The following is a 24,757-nucleotide window of genomic DNA, read 5'->3' on the forward strand; positions in this document are numbered from 1 at the left end:
GGATTTGGTGCCAGATCACTGAGCTGCACTCTTATAATGATCAGAACTACAGTATAACTCCATTCACTGTAACTGCTTTTATCCTCCTTGGGGTCTCCCAGTCGATAACTGGGAGGAAATTTCAATTTGTGTACAGAAATATTTTCTCATGTATTTAAAGAAACATCGCTCCACCATGAGGATTTATGCCCATTGGTATTGTATGCATGTGCCATGTGTCTGATTTGTACGTTTATATTTTGTTTCTATGGATAATCAACAATGTTTGTAATACAAATAGTATTACATTACAATTATGTTACAATCCCAATCCTCAAACAATGGTGGTCACACCCAAATGAAAGGTCCCAGGTTACACAGTAGACAACTGCTTTAACATGTTCGGTTATATTTTACCCCAAATCAAAATTAAAAAAAGAAATTATATTTGAAATAAATAAAATGAATTTTTTAACATTAAAAGGCCAAATTACTCAAAATTATATCATTAAATAAATATTTAAAAATTCAAATAAATCATTAAATACAAAATGAAATAGTAAAAAAAGCATTCAATTACTACTTTATTAAGACTAAGTATATAATGAAATGTCCCTTGTATTTCATTTTAGCCCTAGTTTGCATCCATTTCCATTTCAGCATCATCTTTGGGTTGGTTTATCATTTTACGCACAAGCGAAGTTGTTGATTTTATAGTTCTTTTTCAATTATTTCATTATTTATTTAATGCTTTATTTAAATATTTATTTAATTAAATGTTTAGTTATTTGGCCCTCCATATAACATTAAAGCGTTATGAAATAAAATTAAATAACAATGAACAATAGTATATTTATAAATAAACATTAGTATATTTATTAATTAAATGCTGTAAAAAATACATATGTTGATTATTAGTTTATGATACCTGCTGCATTAACGTGTACAACCTTATTGTAAAGTGTTACCGAATGCATAAGTATCTGCTTTAGCTATATCTGTATGAGTATTTATACATCATGGTAGAATTGTTGTACTGCCTTTGATATATCTTGATTTAAAAATATAATTACATAATAAAATTACACTAAAATTGATTTGAATTAATGTATTATAGTAGTGACAATGTAATGAGAATCATCATTGAGAATAATGAAAATTACAAGCAAACCATCTCAAAACATTACAGTAATTTGAATGTTCTTGACAGGCTAACAAAAAGATGTCACTTCATATGTAATTGTATGTGTTTTGGGAAGGTGGCGTGACCTACGTTGTTCTCCGCTGTGCTGCTGTTTGAGAAGACAGTCGTGTAGCCTTTACTCTGAGGTGTCGGCTTTAGACTCTTCCCAGCTTTAATTTCGGCCAGAAGCTCAGAATTATCTCCAGCGGGGGACATCATGTTGAAGGATTTATTGCCTGAGATAAAGACAGAGGAAAACTGAACCATGATGGACCAATGAAGAGACAGAGAGAGAGAGAGAAAGAGAGCGAGAGAGAGAGACCGGACAAGCTTCTCCCCTAAATATTTAATTTAAAACCCCAGACTTCTTAACAAATGTATACAGCACTCAGTAACTTATGTGCTAGTTAAACAGTTACTAATAAAATGAATCCACTCATTGAATACAGTATAAAAAGGGAAATTAAAGTTAAAACTCAATTTGAAGACAAAAATGACCATTATGGAGAAAGAACAGGCCTTTGTTCAAGATTCAATATCAAAATTATTTCTAAAAATTACTGACATTTTAAAATGATGAAAATCATATGTCAGTGAATATTCTTACATTTAAAATAATAATAATTATAACTAGATTTTTATTTTGACAAAAAAAAAAATAAATAAATAAATAAATGGTGGTGCTTGCCCAGTGCAAAATTTGCCTCCATAATGCTATAGGCCAGGGTGTTGTTTGTGGTTGCCAAGGCACTGCTAAGCAGTTGCTAAGGTGTTTTGAGTGATTTTAGCATGTTGCTATGCAGTTGCTAGGGTGTTCTGGGTGGTTGCTAGGTGGTCAAAAGAGCCAACTCCCAAGTTCCTATGTTATTCTGGTCCCTAGATATGGCTTGAGTCAATCTACATATTCATTTTATACTGCACATGATTTTTATCCTCTTTAGTATATTGAAATTAATAAATAAATATAAAAGAAAATTATATAGGCCTTATACAGTTAATATAATACATAAAAATAATATATAGTTGGGTAGTTGACACATATTTTTTAAATTTATATTTTTTTTAATCAACATCAGGATTTTATGAATGTATAATAATGAAAAGTGAATATAAATTTTTTCACCAGTTTTAATAACCTTTTTGCTCACTAGTTCATTTTAAATGGTCCTGCGGTGTCCTGCTTTAGAAGTACATTAATTAAGAGACTAAATTCCATGCATAATAATAAAATAATAATAAAAAAGTAATAGCAAAATGTTATAATAGTTATAAATGTTATATATATATATATATATATATATATATATATAATTTAGTAATAAATATCAAATGTTATAATTCAGATAATGCATGTTATAATAAATAATTAATATTAAATGATAAATTATAACACACACACACACACACACACACACACATAATTTAGTAGTAAATATTAAATTCTATAATTTAAAAAATAGTTTTAGATGGGGTATAGCATGTCGCACTGCAGGACATGTCATCTTCTCCTAATTATTTTGATGTCAGCTCCCCTGATATATATTAAATAGGAGAGAAAAGATGATTCCATAAACGCCTCTTTTAACCAGAACATTTAATCCACTAGACGTATTAATTAATATAAATTAATGCTGACAGCTGCAGGTATAAATAATCCACTGATCTATCCTGGTGAGAACAAACCTAAATCACAAACTACAGACACAAGCAGAAATACCTTATGTTTATACAGCAAAATAATTTAAGAAACAACCAAAACAGAAATTAAAATAGTATAATTGATATCTAGTGAGGTATCTGCACTACTTAAACTGTCAACATCAAACTTCCTAAAAGTATAAACGGACACAAACTATAATTTCTAAAGAAGTAATAAAATAAATGTACATCACCTGCTGTTCTCAATTTAAACCTTCCCGTAACAGGCGTGCTATTGTTTTTTCATCGCTGTGATTATATAAAAGTCTTCATGAGGAGCGAGAAGAGCAGCTAGATCCACAACCCCCCTTACTGAAACTCTGCTGTCCTCTCCCAATAGTGAGAAGAGCGTGTTAGCTCACTGCCGGTGGCTCATCACAGTAGTGGGAAATCTGAACGGATGAGCAGTAATCAACTGTGACAACAGACGGCTGCCAAATTGGAAATGGATTTGAAGTCCACTGTGTAACCCCATGTCCTCTCCTCACTCTCATTGACACACCTCCTCTCTCACACCTCCTTCATTCGCTCTGACTCAATCTGCTTCACTCTCGCTCCGTTTCAGCCGAACTCAACGGCCTTTTGTGTGGATTAGCGAAAACAGCCTCACACACCACACATTGACACGTAAACATGCACTGTGAGTGACAGGCCTGAAAAGACGCTTTCTGCTCCTGCTAGGTCCAAACGACTCAAAAGATTTTGGCACAAACTTATCTGTCATCTGTCATCATTTACAGGTTGCGTGACCTGCACTCGAAAACAATGCCCCCAAAAACCATGAACAAAACTAGGCAGCAGGGCAGGATCTAGAGGGGTGCAGGGGTGGGCTTTGCACCCCCCCCCCCCAAAATTATCCTTCTAAATGCCATTTTTTACTTTGGCCGACATAATTTCCTCGCGTGATTCTGAACCGCAGTTTGAAATTATACTACGTAGTATACTATAAGTGATAAATATCAGAGTTACCTCCTATTATAATTATGGCTGTATGCTCTACTCGCTCCTTGAACAAGATGTGAAAGCTTTACCCTGAGACCAATTAGTCTTTCTGACACATGCCTTACTGATCCATGCATTTATCTACTGACTAACAAAATCCCTGTACTGACAGTGTTACCAGTATGGATCAAGTCATCAAATTAATGTGCAATATTTTTTAGAGTGTTTGAATTGTTCGTTAAGAATGACTCTTTATCAAAACAGTAAAAGATTGTTTGACATTATCTGCACATAACCTAAGTAATATTCATGAGTTTTGCCACTTTGTGACTTCCCCCCATTTAAATGTGCCCCCTCATTTTATATCACTGCCTCCCTATTCTTAACACTCTAGATCCGGACCTGCTATGCAGGGTAAAAGAAAATATGAGCTGGATTACATTAAATATGGTACTGTTTACCCACCAGCGGGTCCAGGAGTGTGTAAAAAGTTCATGCTTAAAATAAAAGTCCATGGATACATAAAAAGTCATACAGTATGTGGTACCATTTGAAAGCTTAAAATGTGAACTTTCCATCACTTTTATGTTACAATTATGTTACATAAAGAAAACAAGATAAGACCTGAAAACCTCCATGTCGCAAATGTGCGCCACCCTGTGGCATTGATGTAGAAATAGTCATATACCAAATGAAAGCTCTAGTTCTCAGGAATGTGATTGTTGCTTATTTTGTTGCCATAACACATTATCTAAAGAATCACTAAATTAAATATGATCTTTGTAAGAAAACAAAGAGAAATGTCTCATATCTGCCACAATCACTGCTTCTTAAAGCCCCAGGTAGCCAAAAATAAGCCATTCCAACAAAACCTAGGTTTAAAAAACAAAACCAAAACCAAAACCTAGGTTTATCCCCCTTTTCTCCCCAATTTTGGAATGCCCAATTCCCACTACTTACTAGGTCCTTGTGGTGGTGCAGTTACTCACCTCAATCCAGGTGGCGGAGGACAAGTCTCAGTTGCCTCCGCTTCTGAGACAGTCAATCCATGCATCTTATCATGTGGCTCGCTGTGCATGACACCGCGGAGACTCACAGCATGTGGAGGCTCATGCTACTCTCCGCGATCCACGCACAACTTACCATGTGCCCCACTGAGAGCGAAAACCACTAATCACGATCACGAGGAGGTTACCCCATGTGACTCTACCCTCCCTAGCAACCGGGCCAATTTGGTTGCTTAGGAGACCTGGCTGGAGTCACTCAGCACACCCGGGATTCAAACTTGTGACTCCAGGGGTGGTAGTTAGCGTCAATACTCGCTGAGCTACCCAGGCCCCCAACAAAACCTAAGTTAAACTTCTAGTCCATTCAGAGGCCGAGATATTTGACAAAAGAGTGGGGAAGGTGGGTGCAATCACAAAATAGACAGAAAAGTTGTGCCAATTTGTGCATGGTATTTCAGCGCAAATACCTGCGTCTTATTCACTAACCACCCACAATCACGTTTAGTGGGCGCAATCAGTGCTGGAATGGCGCTGCATCTTCAAAATTTAAATTAATGAAGTCTTGTCATTCCTTTCTGGAAAACACGCCTCCTTTCTTTGTAAATTAGGCTAATTAAAGATTGCGCTTCATTCACAAAACCTTGTGCAATTTGCCCAGTGCAATTTACATCATGCTATTACTGCCAAATGTAAGTAAAATAAATTTTATTTAAAAGAGATGTTTGTGAACATTTTCAACCAAACATTTCAGCAGTAATTAATCAAAACTCATCAAATTATGTTGAAGAGCGTTATAACCAGGCATATATCCAGATGCACGTTGTCGTCAAGTGCATGTTCTGCATGTTGAAGAGATGATCCAGGTGTATGGATCAAAGTGATGCTGTTCAGTCCCAGCAGGTTGGGTCAGATTCGGTGGTCAGCAGCATCCTTGGCTATATTGCCCTCAGAATCGGACTGCAAAATCAGAATTGCGTGTGCAAATTACGTTCAGCAGCAATTTTGTTCTTCGTAATTCCTTTAGTGAATCGGGCGCTAAATGTTCGCAGTAAGCACGTGAAAAGAAATGCCGCTTTTAGCGGGCACAATTCATTCTTAGTGTATCTGCCCCTGAATGTCTATGGACGAGCAAATGCGAGTGCTCAGCTGCATTTAAGCACCAAATGCATTTCAGATCTGTTTATTTTGATGGAAGGTGATATAAGAAAATGTATTTTTCCTAGTACTTGCTGCCATTTAGTGGAATGAAATAAGACTTTTTAAAGGGACATAGAGCAAAGAGTGAAATTTTGGCATTGATTTTGAAAATATGACTGATCATGCAAAAAACTTTTATTCTTTAAAATACATTTTATTCCATCTTCACGACCACCGTCCACCATCTCATCTTTGCAGGTATGGCGTTCCAGTGGCGGTCCCCCCACCCCTGTGCACCCAGCTGTGGCACAAACACCCCAACACTAGGTTGGGTCCGGTGGACTACGGGGACGAGACTCCTCCTCCCCACCCTTCGGCCAATCTTATGGTGGGCGGCAGGAACCAGGTAAGTGCTTCAATGTCCCTGGACTCAGCACGGCCACGGGACTTGGATCCCCTCGACGTAGCACCTCGAGCTCCCCCCCGCTGCGAGGCCCCACCCGCCGGTACGTCCGACGTGATCGTTCCCTTGGTCCCCCTCGCCTGGAGTTTGGGCGCGTAGCTCGTGCTTTCCAACCTGTCGCAATGGCTGGTCCGGACCGTCTGACTCAGCTACGCGATTCAGTTCACCAGGCACCCGTCCAGGTTCAGCGCCGTCCGCTTCACCTCGGTGAAGGGCGAGAACGCCGCTACCTTGCGTGTGGAGATCACTACCCTTCTGAGCAAGGGTGCGATAGAGCCTGTCCCTCCAGCCGAGATGAAGAAAAGGTTCTACAGCCCTTACTTCATTGTACCAAAGAAAGGTGGTGGGTTGCGACCAATCCTGGACCTGTGCATACTGAACCGGGCTTTGCACAGACTCCCGTTCAAGATGCTGACGCAAAAGTGCATTCTAGCAAGCATCCGGCATCAAGATTGTTTCGCGGCGGTAGACCTGAAGGATGCGTACTTCCATGTCTCAGTCTTACCTCGATACAGACCCTTCCTGCGGTTTACCTTCAAAGGCCAGGCATACCAGTACAAGGTCCTCCCCTTCGGCCTGTCCCTGTCCCCTCGCATCTTCACGAAGGTCACAGAAACTGCCCTTGCCCCGCTATGGGACTCAACTATCTCGACGACTGGCTGATCCTAGCTCACTCTCGAGAGTTACTGCGCGTACACAGGGACCGCATGCTTCGGCACCTCAGCCGAATGGGGCTTCGGGACAACTGGGAAAAGAGCAAGCTCTCCCCGGTTCAGAGCATCTCTTTTCTCAGTTTGGAGTTGGACTCAGTCTCAATGACAGCGCGCCTTACGAATGAGCGCAAACAGTCAGTGCTGAACTGTCTGAAGGTGTTCAGATGGAGAACAGCGGTTCCACTGAAACACTTTCAGAGGATCCTGGGGCATATTGCATCCTCAGCGGCGGCCACACTGCTCAGGTTGATGCATATGAGACCGCTTCAGCACTGGCTTCGGACTTGAGTCCCAAGATGGGCATGGCACCGCAGGACACATCGCGTGACCATCACGCCGGTCTGTCGCTGCCTCTTCAGCCCTTGGACCGACCTGGCATTTCTACAGGCAGGGGTTCCCCTAGAGCAGGTCTCCAGGTGTGTCGTGGTTACAACAGATGCCTCCAAGACGGGCTGGGGTGCCGTATGCAACGGGCACACAGCCGCTGGCTCCTGGACTGGCCCACGGCTGCGTTGGCACATTAACTGCCAAAAGTTGTTGGCAGTACTGCTCGCCCTGCGGAGGATTCGGTCATTGATCCAGGGTAAGCACGTGTTGGTCTGGACGGACAACACAGTGACGGTAGCATACATCAACTGCCAAGGCGGTCTATGCTCCCATTGCATGTCACAACTCGCCCGCCGTCTCCTCCTCTGGAGTCAGCAGTGCCACAAGTCGCTACGAGCCACTCACATCCCGGGCAACCTCAACACCACAGCAGACGTGCTGTCACATCGGGTTACCCTCAGGGGAGAGTGGAGACTCGGTCGAGCACAGGTAGACCTGTTTGCTTCCCGGGAATCCTCCCACTGCCCGCTTTGGTACGCCCTGACCGAGGCACCTCTCGGTATATACACATTGACACACAGCTGGCCTCCTAGACTACGCAAGTATGCGTTTCCCCCAGTGAGCCTACTTGCACAGACCCTGTACAAGGTCAGGGAGGATGGGGAGCAAGTCATCCTGGTAGCACCCTACTGGCCCACCCAGACATGGTTCTTGGATCTCATGCTCCTCGCGACAGCCCCCCCCCCCGGCGAATTCCCCTGAGGAAGGACCTTCTTTCTCAGGGACGGGGCACCATCTGGCACCCGTGACCAGACCTCTCCATGTCTGGCCCTTGGACGGGACGTGGAAGACTTATGTGGCCTACCGCCCGCGGTGGTAGACACGATCGCTCAGGCTAGGGCTCCCTCTACGAGGCGCCTGTATGCCTTGAAGTAGTGTCTGTTCGCTAAGTGGTGTTCTGCCCGACGTGAAGACCCCCAGAGATGTGCAGTCGGATCGGTGCTATCCTTCCTGCAGGAGAGGTTGGAGGGGTGGCTGTCCCCCTCCACCTTGAAGGTGTATGTAGCTGCTATTTCGGCTCATCACGATGCGGTAGATGGCAAGTACTTGGGGAAGCATGACTTGATCATCAGGTTCCTGAGAGGCGCTAGGAGGTTGAACCCCTCTAGACCATGCCTCGTCCCCCCGCGGGATCTCTCTGTAGTCCTTCAGGGTCTACAGGGAGCTCCCTTTGAGCCCTTGGAGTCAGCTGAGCTTAAGGCACTCTTTGAAGACTGCCCTCCTGACTGCGCTCACTTCCATCAAGAGGGTAGGGGACCTGCAAGCGTTCTCTGTCAGCGAATCATGCCTGGAGTTCGGTCCGGGTTACTCTCACGTGATCCTGAGACCCCGACCGGGCTATGTGCCCAAGGTTCCCACGACCCCTTTTAGGGATCAGGTGGTGAACCTGCAAGCGCTGCCCCAGGAGGAGGAAGACCCAGCCTTGGCGTTGCTATGTCCGGTGTGAGCTTTACGTATCTATTTGGATCACGTGCAGAGCTTTAGAAGCTCCGAGCAGCTCTTTGTCTGCTCTGGTGGACAGCGGAAAGGAAGCGCTGTCTCCAAACAGAGGATTGCCCACTGGGTCGTTGACGCCATCATGATGGCATATCAGGCTCAGGACGTGCCACCTCCTGCGGGGTTACGAGCCCACTCTACCAGGAGTGTGGTGGCCTCCTGGGCCCTGGCCAGTGGTGCCTCTTTGGCAGACATCTGCAGAGCAGCGGGCTGGGCAGCACCCAACACCTTTGCGAGGTTCTACAATCTCCGGGTTGAGCTGGTCTCGTCCTGAGTAGTGGCAGGCACGAGCAGGTAAGTTCCGGTACAATTGGCTGAGTGTACCACTTGCGCATAGCGCCTTTCCCCTCCTTTGAGTGGAAGACATGCGCTCTTGACTCCCAGTAGTGTTCACAGATTGTGATCCCTGGATGACTTTCCTCCTTAGCCCTGTGGCAGTCGAGTTTGCGGAGAAACTCGCTGCTGGCTCAGTAAGTGCGCTAATGATGCCTTGTACTGAGATAGGTGCTCCGCATGCGCTGGTTCCCCGAAGGCAACCCCATGTGATATTTTCCGCAAAATCGTTTCCCTGTCGGTAAACTGCGTCTTCCTTGGGCAGGGGCCCCTCTGCCCCGGTCACCATGCTTTGTGGAAACTCCTCCTCTTTTGGGTAGGACCTACCATGGGACCTCTCCACATGACATTCTTCCGACAAGGCTCAGTAAAGACCATGTGATGTATTTCCACTCAAAATCCCCCCCCCCTTTTTTGGGCGGGGTGTGGTCTCCGCAGTGTCTTCCCCTTGGGAGTGACACCCCCCCCGACTTAGACACTTTGGGCTTCTAGTCAGTTAACAAATTCCACTCTTTTTGTGGAGAAAAGAGAAGGAAAAGAGGCCTCGACTGGGCTAGCCTGTCCACCTATTCGTTGGGCAGTCGACTTGTTTCTGAAGGACTGTTCGACGCTCATAAAGAACATGGGGAGGTTACATGACGGCCTGGTGCGCTGGCTACGAGGCACACAGCAGTCTGCCCATCACACAACGCCACTTCATGTAACACAGTTCAGTTAGTTGTGGCGTTTTGTATAGGGAGCCCTAGTGTCACTACATTGACACAACGTTGTTGGGTCTCATGTATTCAGATAGAAGACAAAGGCAGGCCTAACACAGTCGTAAAAACATAACTCAAGCCCCCACCTTCTAAGTCGTAACTTTTACTGATAAAAATCGCGCCAAAATCAAACAAAGGGAGTCCAAAACAGACTACAAATCCATGAAGCCTTGCTCACTAAAGGATCGAACTCTCAACTCCTATTGGATGAGGCACACAACAGAACATCCCTCAAACATGACATCATCAGGAGTTGAAATAATTCTGAAATGCTTACAGAATTCGCTTCCAGCGACTTTGTTCACCGAATATAGACGTAGCTTTTTTTGCTGCTCTCCGGTGCAACCTCGTGGCACAAGGAAGTAATGTCCGACTTGAAACTGTAGCCTTACAATCTCCATCTCGCTGGACGAGTTGAGATTACTCTGTGTTCAACCAAACACTCTAACGGATCCGAAGGAGACCGCCGAGCAATTCACATCTTCATCCTTTTGCCTACAGAAGTGAAGAGATTAAAGATTTCTCTTCCATCTTCAATCAAGTCGACATTTCTGAGTTCTCCGCCAGCCCGCCGAGAATCAACAGCCGTACCGCCCGCCGACAGAGCGAGGAAACGGCCTCCCGTCATCACCCGAGCCTCAAGCAACCGGGTCGAAGTTATAGGACGGAGGAAAACACATTCTACCTGTGTCCTCATGCGATACAAGAGGTTTACGTCTGGGCGGAGATAGAATATTATAGTGTGTTATTATTGTGTTTCAAGGTTTTTGCTTGTACAGTTTACGGATCGCCATGTTCGCTCATTATTAATACTCAGGGTATTAATTATCACAAATTTGTTTTGCTGTATTGTGGTCCAACCAAATTGGATTGTGCAATTTCGCCATCACGGGTGAGACAGAAACTGAGTTCATCCATTAGAGTCAAATAACACAGGACTTTTACGAGCCCCGCTCGTAAAACCGCGTCTCTGAGTGATGAACACAGCTGCTTTCTCTCCCACTATCGCGAAATCGGCTTTAAGGCTGTCACTTAATCATCTCTCTCACTCTCTCTCTCTCACTAATCACACTGACACAAACACACACACTGTCACACACACACCTTATGTGTTATAGGATTATTTTTTTTCCATATCTAATCATATCACTGTTTAGTTTGTAGTTGTAAGTCAGAAGTTTATTGACTGCATTGTATTAATTATTAATTGATATTACTGCATAAATAAACTTTGTTTATATTACAAAGAGAAGTGTTTTGGTTTGTTTTGGTTTTGCCTACGCCTGTGTCATGCTGACGGGATGTCAGTGCTCGGATTCAAACCTTCATTCATTGTTTTTTCCCCAAAAATCGATATTCTTCGGATGTCGATTTTCCTAAGAAAACAATCTAATATTGAGACTGTTTTAATATTTGGTTACTAGTCCCTGATTCCAGGGTGGTGCCCCGTCAATGTTAATCCTTATTAATATTCTATTGATTTTTGATAATTGATAATTATCTTTGATGATTGTTGAATTTGAATGATCAATAAGCTAGTGTTAATTTTAATTAATGTTTCATCGATGTTAACAATTAACGATTATCTTTGATAATTGTTGATTTTAAAGGATTAAAAAAGCTAACATTGATTCTCATCAATGTTCTATTGATTTTAATAATTAGTAATTATCTTTGATAATTATTAATTATTGCTAATAACCAAACTTGCCCCTAAACGTAGCGCACTACATTTACTGGAGCCCCATATGAGGTTTTAATGAGTTAGATCCAATTAATTAATTTAAATATTAATTAATAACTACAGAAATAATTATTAATTATTTCTGATAGTAACACTGATCTAAACAACCAGTAAAGCCCTACAACGTCAAGTGAGTGACAGATAGGGAACATCATGGTAGAAATACAGAAATACAGGCTGCTCTAGAAAAAGACGGTGTGGTTGTTTCAAGGAGCACAATATGACGATACTTGAACAAAAATGAGCTGCATGGTCGAGTTGCCAGAAAGAAGCCTTTACTGCGCCAATGCCACAAAAAAGCCTGGTTACAATATGCCCGACAACACCTTGACACACCTCACAGCCTCTGGCACACTGTAATTTGGAGTGATGAGACCAAAATAGAGCTTTATGGTCACAACCATAAGCGCTATGTTTGGAGAGGGGTTAACAAGGCGTATAGTGAAAATAATACAATCCCCACTGTGCAGCATGGTGGTGGCTCACTGATGTTTTGGGGGTGTGTGAGAATCTTGTGAAAATTGATGGCAAGATAAATGCAGCATGTTATCAGAAAATACTGGCAGACAATTTGCATTCTTCTGCACGAAAGCTGCGCATGGGACGCACTTGGACTTTCCAGCATGACAGTGACCCTAAGCACAAGGCCAAGTTGACCCTCCAGTGGTTACAGCAGAAAAAGGTGAAGGTTCTGGAGTGGCCATCACAGTCTCCTGACCTTAACATCATCAAGCCACTCTGGGGAGATCTCAAACGTGCGGTTCATGCAAGACGACCAAAGACTTTGCATGACCTGGGGGCATTTTGCCAAGACGAATGGGCAGCTATACCACCTGCAAGTATCTGGGGCCTCATAGACAACTATTACAAAAGACTGCACGCTGTCATTGATGCTAAAGGGGGCAATACACAGTATTAAGAACTAAGGGTATGCAGACTTTTGAACAGGGGTCATTTATTTTTTCTTTGTTGCCATGTTTAGTTTTATGATTGTGCCATTCTGTTATAACCTACAGTTGAATTTGAATCCCATAAGAAATAAAAGAAATGTGTTTTGCCTGCTCACTCATGTTTTCTTTAAAAATGGTACATATATTACAAATTATCCAAGGGTATGCAAACTTTTGAGCACAACTATATAATATTAAGCAACATTGTAAATATTGCAATGATTTGAGACAAGTTATATATTTAGGCAAATACTTCTGTTTATTAGTATGCATTGTTATATTAGTGATCAAATATCTTGTGTTCATTTAGTGGAAAACAGTGTGGAAAACTAGATTTTACTCTTGAACTGAACAGTTTGAATAATTGGCAAAAGAGAAAAAGACTGTTTGGTTGAAATGATTGTTCCTCTGATTTAATGATAATAAACACACCCATTTATCCCATTTCAGAAAAATACATAAATGAAAATATAATATAATTTAAATGATAAACAATTATAAATTATGTAATTATAAATTATTATATAAATGTTATATTTGAGCTATATCACCCAGCCTCATTTATTACTAGTTACAACAAATCATCATAGCTAGGTACAAACACACTATACATTTACACTATACATAGCTTTGACTTGGCAAATCTTCATTTATGATCTGTAGCTAAATATCAGTTTAATAGAACTGCTATAACTTTCTAATATAACTTAAACAAAGGCAAACAGAAGAAGATGTGCATGAGTTTGAGCAGACAAAAGCATCAGGATGTTCACAATAGCTGTGCATAGTAAAATATGATGTGGCGAAGTTTGAGGTGATGCGTTGGCAGCAGGGCTCGGTCAATAAAGCAACCCACTGTTTACTCACCTTTATACTCATTCAGTACAATATGACTCACAACACTGCAGGATGAAACGTCAATAGAAGGTTTGCTTTCGTAAATGCAGCCTTCAATAGTTTAAATCTAAATTATAAATGGTTTTAATTGCGCAGCATGGATTTTTAGGAGTATAAGTCAACATTAAATCATTTACTTTATTTTCCAGGTCTTATTGTGCATTATTAATCAATGCACATTATTCCAAAGAAAAAAAACATCCTTCATGATCTTTTTCTTAATGTTATAACTTGCTCCATTTCTGAAATGACTTTCTTTTTCAGCAGATGAGACAAATTTGTAAGCCAAACTGCTGACGAAAGGTGTATTCACACTTAGGGCCCCGATATACTTACGGAGAAGTTCTTCTTCATTCTTCGATCGGGGGAAAATAGAAGTTCTAAACAGCTGAGCAAAGGTATACTGTTCCCAAACATCCAGACACCCGCCAAACCGCTGTGGGAGGCGTTTAGAGGGGCATTGAGGAAGCTATATGTAAAACCTAAACTGATGTGTCATTAAAATATGTTATCAATGACTTTATACCTCATTCTATGAGTAGAATTCACACTAGATCAGTAAAAAAAGCTTTTTTAACCACTTGATGATGATTTAAAGTAATATATATACAGCAGAAAATTTTTAATTTGTCTTGTTTACATTGTGAATTCATGACGCTAATGCGCTAACACACTATACTCGGCCATAATATGTGCCGATTAAACTCTGTTATTGTAATTTAAGATGACACTGATACTACTTTTGAGTAGTATTTGAGTAGATTTGATTCCTTTTGCAGACTAATTAAACAAAACAAAAATCACATGACATGGTCTTGGAAAATGTCTCTATGCGAACGATCATACAGATGTTGGTAAATTTGCACCAGCTTGCTAATAAGTCTGCATGCAGGTGTGTTCATGTTAAATACTCACTGAAAAAGGAAAACAAATTAGTAGGTAGAGCTTCAGGTCACACCTACGAATGACATGGTCCAATGGCAGTAAGAAAGTGTTTAGTAGCCGGTTAGAAGTTTTCCTGAAAGTTCGCCCAGGCGAGCTGTTACGAACCACCGAAACAAACGCAAAAACACCTTATTTTTGCCAGATTTTGTTCTAAATGACGTCATTCCTGTTCGTTCTTCGATTTTGTATGAAATATCTGGGCCTTAAGAAAAGAAAATTCACTCCCGAACAATAGGTGGCGCTTATCAAAAAGCAATTTTATTCCAGTACACCACTGCACAACACACAAAAGTAAATGAAACCTTAATGAAAACATTAGTAAAGCCTGCTAACAATTTCATCATTGCAAGACTACTTAAAATAAAACACATTTAATAAAAACTCCCCATTGGTTCAGATTCGTTCTGGACCCAGTGTGAATGGCAACATAGGAATCCATTTTTCCTATTCAAAAGCTTGTTTACAACAAACATTCACAACCAAAATTCGGGCTTGGTGTGAATAGGCCTTTAGGCTTTGTTCAGACAGGCAGAAAAATTCTGTTTCCGACTTAGATATGTTTAGTTTATTAGTTCAATAATATAAATAAATAAAAAAAGGATCCAAACCACATCAATATAAGGTTTGAAATCCAATTCAAATCAGACTTATTTGGCATGTGTCTCAGTATGACCGGTCAGACTGGATTTCGCTTTGTTTTGTTTCGTTATTATTCATGACGAGACATGTAAGTAATGTCACATAAAGTGCGCAGTATTGTTTGGAGATGTGTCAGAATAAACAAATTTTTCACTCACTTTTTCCTCATATAGAAAACGTCATGGTTACTGGTGTAACCTCCGTTCCCTGATGGAGGGAACGAGACGTTGGTGTCGATGTAGTGACACTAGGGGTCACTCTTGGGAGCCCGAGACACCTCTGATCTTTGATAAAAGGCCAATGAAAATTGGCGAGTGGTATTTGCATGCCACTCCCCCGAACATACGGGTATAAAAGGAGCTGGTATGCAACCACTCATTCAGGTTTTACGCTGAGGAGCCGATATAAGGTCCGGCCATTTCAGCGGGTAGTTCAGCGTTGTGGCAGGAGGGACCAACGTCTTGTTCCCTCCATCAGGGAACGGAGGTTACACCAGTAACCATGATGTTCCCTATCTGTCACTCACTCGACGTTGGTGTCGATGTAGTGACACTAGGGGTCCCTATACAAAACGCCACAAGGCTGAACTGTGTTACGTGAACTGGCGGTGTGTGGTGGGCAGACTTGCTGTGTGCCTCATAGCCAGCACACCAGGTCGACACGTAACCTCCCCCAACACAGTTATGAGTGTCGAACGGCCCTTTGGGGACAAGTCGACTACCCAGAGATAGAGACAGGCTTAACCCAGTCGTGGCCTCTTTCCCCTTCTCTTTTTCCACTCCCTAAAAAAGAAGGGGGATTATCCGACTGGGCCACCAGGTCTAGTCGGGGGGTGTCCCTCCCAAGGGGAGGACACTGCGGAGACCACACCTCGCCCCAAGAGAGGGGGGATATTTAAGTGGAGGAATACATCACATGGTCTTTCCAACCATGTGGAGAGCCTTCAAGGTAGATCCTGCCCAATGGGGGAGGAGTTACTACAACATGGAGACTGGGGCAGAGGGGCTCTGCCCAAGGAAGACGCAGTTTGCCAGCAGGGAAATGAATTAGCGGAAGATATAGATCGCATGGGGTTAGCCTTACAAGGAACCGCCACATGCGGAGCACCTACCCCAGAACTGGGCTCTTAGTTAGCGCGTGTACTGGGCCGGCAGCGAGTCTCTCCTAAAACTCGACTGCCACAGGGCTCGGAGGAAGTCAACCAGGGAACAACTTTTGTGAACACTACTGGGAATTAACAGTGCACGTCTTCAGCTCAAAAGGAGGTGGAAGGCGCTATGTGCAAGCGATACACCCGGCCGGCTATCCCGGGCTTATCCGCTTGTGTTGCGTGCCACTACCTGGGACGAAACCGGTTCCACCCGGAGGTTGTAGAACCTTGCAAAGGTGTTGGGTGTTGCCCAGCCCTCTGCTCTGCAAATGTCTGTTAGAGAAGCACCTCTGGCCAGGGCCCAAGAAGCCGCTACACCACGGGTAGAATGGGCTCATAGCCCTACCGGGGGCGGCATGTTTTGGGCGAGATATGCCATAGTTATGGCGTCAATGAGCCAGTGGGCGATCCTCTGCTTGGAGACAGCGCTTCCTTTCCGCGGTGCACCAAAGCAGACAAAGAGCTGCTCAGAGACCCTTAGGTTCTGCGTGCGATCCAAATAGATGCGTAAAGCGCGCACCGGACACAGCAACGACAGGGCTGGGTCTGCCTCCTCCTGGGGCAGCGCTTGCAGGTTCACCACCTGGTCCCTAAAAGGAGTGGTGGGAACCTTGGGCACATAGCCCGGTCGGGGTCTCAGGATCACATGAGAATAGCCCGGACCGAACTCCAGGCACGTTTCGCTGACAGAGAATGCTTGCAGGTCACCTACCCTCTTGATGGAAGTGAGTGCAGTCAGGAGGGCAGTCTTCAAGGAGAGTGCCTTAAGCTCAGCTGACTGCAAAGCTCAAAGGGGGCTCTCTGTAGACCCTGAAAAACTACAGAGATCCGATGAGGGAATGAGGCGCGGCCTGGAGGGATTCAGCCTCCTGGCGCTTCTTAGGAACCTGATGATCAGATCATGCTTCCCTAAGGACTTACCGTCGACTGCGTCGTGGTGTGCTGCTATGGCAGCAATGTACACCTTCAAGGTGGAAGGGGACAGCCTCCCTTCCAACCTCTCTTGCAGGAAGGAAAGCACTGATCTGACTGCGCATCTCTGGCGGTCTTCCCGACGGGAAGAACACAACTTAGCGAACAGACGCCACTTAAAGGCATACAAGCGCCTCGTAGAGGGAGCCCTAGCCTGAGTGAACGTGTCTACCATCACAGGTGGGAGACAGCTTAGGTCTTCCGCATCCCATCCAGGGGCCAGACATGGAGATTCCAGAGGTCTGGGCACGGGTGCCGGATGGTGCCCCTTCCCTGAGAAAGAAGGTCCTTCCTCAGGGGAATTTGCCTCGTCCTCCCTGACCTTGCACAGGGTCTGTGCAAGCAGGCTCACTGGGGGAAAACGCGTATTTGCAAATGCCAGGGGACCAGCTGTGTGCCAGCGCATCTATGCCGAGGAAGGCCACGGTCAGGGCGTACCAGAGCGGGCAGTGGGGAGGATTCTTGGGAGACGAACAGGTGCACCTGTGCCTGTCGAATCGACTCCAAATCAGCTGGACCACCTGAAGGTGGAGTCTCCACTCTCCCTTGAGGGTAACCTGTTGTGACGGCACATCCGCCGAAGTGTTGAGGTTGCCCGGGATGTGAGTGGCTTGCAGCGACTTGAGGTGCTGCTGACTCCGTTGGAGGAGACGGCGGGCGAGTTATGACATACAGCGGGAGCGCAGACCGCCTTGGCGGTTGACATATGCTACCGCTGCCGTGCTGTCTGTCCGAACTAGCACGTGCTTGCCCTGGATCAACGGCCGGAACCTCCGCAGGGCGAGCAGAATTGCCAGTAACTCGAGGCAGTTGATGTGCCAACGCAGCCGCGGACCCATCCAGAGGCCGGCGGCTGCGTGCCCATTGCCAACAGCGCCCCAGCCCGTTTTGGAGGCATCTGTCGGCCACCGCCGAGGATGCCATATGCCCCAGGAGCCTCTGAAAAAGTTTCAGTGGAACCGCTGTTTTCTGTTTGAACGCCTTCAAACAGGCCAGCACCGACTGGGCGTGCTCGTTCGTAAGGTGCGCCGTCAAGGAGACTGAGTCCAACTCCAAACCGAGAAAAGAGATGCTCTGAACCGGGAGGAGCTTGCTCTTTTCCCAGTTGACCCGAAGCCCTAGTCGGCTGAGGTGTGAGAGCACCAGGTCCCTGTGTGCGCATAACACGTCTCGAGAGTGAGCTAAGATAGGACTTTGTACTGATACGCCTGACCCTCGAAGGCGAACCACAGGAAGGGTCTGTGTCGAGGAAGGATCGAGACGTGAAAGTACGCATCCTTCGGGTCTACCGCCGCGAACCAATCTTGATGCCGGACGCTCGCTAGAATGCGTCTTTGCGTCAGCATCTTGAACGGGAGTCTGGTAAAGCCCGGTTCAGTACTCGCAGGTCCAAGATTGGCCGCAACCCACCGCCTTTTTTCGGTACAATGAAGTAGGGGCTGTAAAACCCTTTCTTCATCTCGGCTGGAGGGACAGGTTCTATCGCGTCCTTCCGTAGGAGGGTAGCGATCTCCGCGCAAGGTAGCAGCGTTTTCGTCTTTCACCAAGGTGAAGTGGACACCGCTGAACCTGGGCGGATGCCCGGCGAAGTGAATCGCACAGCCGAGTCAGACGGTACGGACCAGCCCTCGTGACGGACTGGAAGGCGCAAGCCATGCGTCCAAGTTCCGCGCAAGGGGGACCAAAGGGACAACGTCATCGGATGTACCGGCAGGTGGGGCCTCGTGGCGGGGCGGAGCTCGAGGTGCCACACCACATCCTGGCTGTGCTGAGTCTGAGGACATCGAAGCACTTACCTGGCTCCTTGTGACCACCCCAGGAACAGCCTGGGACGGGGGAGGAAGAGGCCTGTCCTCGTGACCCGTGGAGACTGTCACATCGGGGGCGGATTTGTGCCACAGCTGGGCGCTCAGGGCGGGAGACCGCCGCTGGAGCGCCAACCTGCCAAATGGAGTGGTGGATGGTGGTCGTGATGCCAGCCGTACACACCGGATACGTGACCCAGGGAACAAGGAAACCACTCTTGCTGAGCTCTTGAGTACTGCAGTCACTTGGGCATGCAGCGCAATTAAATGCAAAAGGTAACAAAAAGATGAAGATCTGCTTACCAGCTCCAGAGCAGCGGGTTTCGTTGTCCCTGGGTCACCAGTCTCAAGGGCACTTTGAAGCTTTTCACGGGTTCTGGGCGGCCGCGAGACGGGTGGCGTCTGCTTCCTGCGGTGGGCTCCACGCCGGGGCCAGGCCGAAGGGGCGGGCTGCAGCGGAGCCGTGCAGTCACCGCAGGGGGACGCCCTTGGCGATGAGTAGATGGGGTGCGGGATCTTGAGCCGCGCCGGGGCAGGATATGCCGGCTAGCATCCATCTACTGCTCTACCATCGAGAACTGCTGGGCAAAGTCCTCGACGGTGTCGCCGAATAGGCCCGCCTGGGAAATGGGGGCAGCAAAGAATCGTGTCTTGTCGGCCTCACTCATCTCGACCAGGTTGAGCCAAAGGTGGCGCTCCTGGACCACTAGTGTGGCCATTGTCTGCCCGAGAGACCGTGCCGTGACCTCCATCGCTCAGAGAGCGAGGTCGGTCGCCGAGCGCAGTTCCTGCATCAATCCCGGGGCGGAACTACCCTCGTGCAGTTCCTTTAGCGCCTTGGCGGACTTGCAGGAGAGCCATGGCGTGCAGGGTGGAGGTGGCTTGTCCAGCGGCACCGTAGGCCTTGGCCGTCAGAGACGATGTAAACCTACAGGCCTTGGATGGGGGCTTTGGGCACCCGCGCCAGGTGGCGGCGCTCTGCGGGCATAGGTGCACTGCGAGCGCCTTTATCCACCGGGGGATTGCCGAATAACCCTTGGCCGCCCCACCATCGAGGGTAGTGAGAGTGGGGAAGCTGAAAAGATAGGGACCGGGCAGTAAAAAGTGCCTCCCGTGACATTGTCAGCTCTTCATGCACTTCCGGGAAGAAAGGAACGGGGCGGGGCGTGGCTTTGAGTGGCGCCGCGAGCCCAGGAACCAACCACCGAGCCGCGAGGGTTCAGGGAAGAGCGGTGAAATCCACTCTAACCGACGCTCGCAGCTGCCCGGGAAAGAATGTCGTCATCTCCGCGTCAGCCTGTGACTGGGCGATCGACCCTGAAGGGAGAAGCCCAGCTGAGGCTTCCGACTGGACGAACCCGCTCTCCGATGCTGCGCTCGAGAGCTCATTACTTTTACGGGCTCCGAATAAGAGGTCGAACTCGCCGTGAGACGAGCCGGCGGACTCACCCGGAAGCCCGATCGGGGCAGACGAGCGTGCTGGGGAATGGGAGGTCCGCGGGGGGATACCCGGCGGAGGCGGTCCCATTGGGGTCCCCAAATCGCCCCCAGTGCTAGCCGTGCTGGCCTCAAACCCGTGGGTAAAAGGACCGAGGTGGGAGCCTCTGGGGTGGCTCGCTTTCTTATGAAGGCGAGCCGCGACCGCAACGTTGCCATGGACATATTCTCGCAGTGAGAACATGACCATCCACGAACGCTGTCTCCGCGTGAGCAGTGCCCAGACACGAAAGACAGTGATTGTGACCATTAGAAGGCTAGAGATAACGAGCACAACCAGGAATAACACATAATCGGAAAAACATCTTTAAAAAGATGCGTCTTTAAAAAGACGTTCCGTGTGTGCGCTCTTTTAGAGAAATATATACTCTTTTAGAGGGGAAAAATGCTCTTTCAGAAAATATACTCTCTAGTTTTTCTGCCGAAGCGCCCAGGGGCATTCTCTGCAGTGCATAAGTGCAGAGGAGGGAGAAGCCGCTGAAATGCGCCGTCAGATCCAGCAGAGATGAATGAACAGTAGTATTCAGCCCAGTGAGCATGACCGTTCGGCTCCGAAGAGAAAATCTGAATGAGTGGTTGCATACCAGCTCCTTTTATACACGTATGTTTGGGGGAGTGGCATGCAAATACCACTCGCCAATTTTCATTGGCCTTTTATTAAAGACCAGAGGTGTCTCGAGCTCCCAAGAGTGACCCCTAGTGTCACTACATCGACACCAACGTCGAGTGAGTGACAGATAGGGAACTGTGTGACGTTCACTATGTAGTGAATAGAGCGCAACAGTGCCCGCCCCCTTTTTCAGCCACCTTGGTTCTGGAAGTATTTTTCCAATTAGATTTTTCCATAAGGATTTCATCAAATCCTTCATAAAGGAGTTATAAACCATGATCCAAACCAACCAGCTTCGAGTTGAATCTCAACATTTTAAACTTTCGCTGTTTCCAGATATCCATACTTCCCTGCTATATAGTATGCCAAAAACAGTAGTATGTCTGAATCCTCAGTATTCATTAAATAGTAAGCAAAAAATACCCAGATGAGCTACTATTTCCAGCGAGTGCGGATCGACTGGTCACTTTAATATCCCATAATCCCTTGGGACCTGAGGAGATGCCACGTTCAAAACATTAGATTTAAAAGAAGTGCAGTGAACCGAGTGTCGGATGGCTCTTTTCAACAGAAAGTGCTATATATACCAAGAAAGTTGTTAAATGGTGCTTGTTTAACAAAATCAGAGTAGATTATTTTAGCTTCTGTTGTTATTACGTCAGATATTCGGGTCATGGGTCTATACCTACGTTCCTGGATTAAGTATTTCTGGAATTTATTCATACTCCTCGCATACATAACTAAAAAAACATACTGTTTTATCGGCCGAGAAGTGTGTCCATCTAATACAGTGCATACTATGATAGTACCAATTTCGGATACAGGGTTTGATTTGTGGCAAAAAAGTATTTGAAAATCAGACAAAAAGACAAAGTTACAAGACAGTATACCAGAGTTGCCGCAATTTTTTTTTGGTGCTGGCCAACATGTCCAGGAATGATAAAGTTTGCAGGACAAATCATCATCATTTTGCACTGTATTAACTATGCATAATAATATGATATAATAATGACACAAAATTAACGGTAAACGTTTGTTCCATATAGCTGCTTTTCTATTAAAAACAAAACAAAAAATGTCCGGCATGGAATTAGCATCTAAATAAAAAAAAAAAGTATTCAACAGAGAACAAAAGTGGCCAATATCTTTTAGTTTACAAAGAAATATTAAAATAACAAAAATCGTTAGATTATGTCTTGGGCTGGGCGATATGTTTCATGTGATTATCGTGTACACTTGCTCTGGAGCACAAAGTGCGCACAAGTCTAGAAGGCTTCCCGATATTTACGGGAAAGTGCAGAGCAGGATCACTTGTGCTACTTAATTTTTGATCCAGGGAAAACCCTGAAGAGAAAAAATATCTCCACAGAACGGGAAGACTCCCAAACAAGTCAAGAAAATGAAGAGGAGCTTGTTATTAAAACAGGTGTGACATCTGGTTTGGGTTCAATCTGTTTTACAATCTCAAAATGAAGCATGAAAAAGAATACTATGAAAGCCAAAAGATGCACTGCATTCTTTCGGGTCGTGTGTGTTTTTGCAAGAAGGGTTTATAATTATTTGATATTTATTTTCTGCAAGAAGTGATTACATAATTTCACATATTTTCTGCAAGAAGAAATATTTACTTATGTAGCCTGTTATTTTCTTTGTTGCATTGCTTTTTTTTTTAATTTCATGAGGAAAGTTTATAATAATAATGTTCAACAACATTTTAGTCTGAATGTGGAATAATGTGAAATATTGCATTATAGTAATGATTTAAAACCAAGTTGAGTGGGTTTTGTTGTTGTTGTTGTTTTACTTTGACTACTGTCAAAGTATTTGCCAACATTACTTTGTGGGGGCCTGGGTAGCTCAGCGAGTAAAGCTGCTGACAACCACCCATGAAGTCATGAGTTCAAATCCAGAGCATACTGAGTGACTCCAGCCAGGTCTCCTAAGCAACCAAATTGGCCCAGTTGCTAGGGAGGGTAGAGTCACATGGGGTAACCTCCTCGTGGTCACCATTAATGTGTGGTTCTACTTTGTAATTAAAATAAAATACCAAAAATACTTATTGCCAAAAGTTTATTTTGAACTTATATAAAATGAAGTTTTTCACTGACTGGATTATCCAGAAATAGGCACTGAAATATGGTTATTTAATATATAAGCCAATTTTACAGATTTGTATATAAAAAAATGACTTTATTGTAATATACACTGGCAGCCAAAAGTTTGGAATAATGTACAGATTTTGCTCTTATGGAAAGAAATTGGTACTTTTATTCACCAAAGTGGCATTCAGTCAGGACATTAATAACGTGGAAAATTACTATTACAATTAGAATTTTCTTTTTCATAACACTCTTTTCCAATTATCTGTTGTCCAATATCTGTGTTTCTTTGCCCACTCTAACCTTTTCTTTTTGTTTTTCTGTTTCAAAAGTGGCTTTTTCTTTGTAATTCTTCCCATAAGGCCTGCACTCCTGAGTCTTCTCTTTACTGTTGTACATGAAACTGGTGTTGAGCAGGTAGAATTCAATGAAGCTGTCAGCTGAGGACATGTGAGGTGTCTATTTCTCAAACTAGAGACTCTGATGTACTTATCCTCTTGTTTAGTTGTACATCTGGCCTTCCACATCTCTTTCTGTCCTTGTTAGAGCCAGTTGTCCTTTGAAGACTGTAGTGTACACCTTTGTATGAAATCTTCACTTTTTTGGCAATTTCAAGCATTGTATAGTCTTCATTCCTCAAAACAATGATTGACTGAGTTTCTAGAGAAAGCTGTTTCTTTTTTGCCATTTTTGACCTAATATTGACCTTAAGAGATGTCAGTCTATTGCATACTGTGGCAACTCAAAAACAAACACAAAGACAATGTTAAGCTTCATTTAACGAACCAAATAGCTTTCAACTGTGTTTGATTTAATGGCAAGTGATTTTCTAGTACCAAATGATCAATTTAGCATGATTACTCAAGGATAAGGAGTTGGAGTGATGGCTGCTGGAAATGGGGCCTGTCTAGATTTGATCAAATATGACTTTTTTAAAATAGTGATGGTGCTGTTTTTTACATCAGTAATGTCCTGATTATACTTTGTGATCAGTTGAATGCCACTTTGGTGAATTAAAGTACCAATTTCCTTCTGAAACAGCAAAATCTGTACATTATTCCAAACTTTTGGCCGCCAGTGTATATTGTTACTGTAATGTAAAATGTATCATATCATCATTTCTCTGAAGTGAGAAGTTTCTCTCTGCGGGTACACGAGATGGGAATAATGCAGGCTGCTTTTGCCAGTTTGCAGGATACAATGCACTGTAGTCACAGATTAGGACTCTGCAAGCTTCGGGAAAGTTTAAACCTCCATGGCAGCAGGGCCTGGGTAGCTCAGCAAGTAAAGACACTGACTACCACACCTGGAGTTGCAAGTTCAAATCCAGGGTGTGCTGAGTGACTCCAGTC

The 24,757-nt window shown here is 44.7% G+C and overlaps 1 protein-coding gene across 2 annotated transcripts in view; it reads right to left on the reverse strand.

Annotated features, from left to right (window-relative positions):
• The window catches only part of LOC127415175 (espin-like), a 154,716-nt gene that overhangs the window by 21,294 nt on the left and 108,665 nt on the right, over positions 1–24,757 (reverse strand). For both annotated transcript variants that reach the window (XM_051653797.1, XM_051653796.1), the window contains one exon: positions 1,253–1,398. In XM_051653797.1, coding sequence (XP_051509757.1) covers positions 1,253–1,398 — 146 coding nt within the window. The remainder of the gene's footprint in view (positions 1–1,252; positions 1,399–24,757) is intronic.

This window comes from Myxocyprinus asiaticus, chromosome 24 (assembly GCF_019703515.2).
Source record: "Myxocyprinus asiaticus isolate MX2 ecotype Aquarium Trade chromosome 24, UBuf_Myxa_2, whole genome shotgun sequence".
NCBI lineage: Eukaryota > Metazoa > Chordata > Actinopteri > Cypriniformes > Catostomidae > Myxocyprinus > Myxocyprinus asiaticus.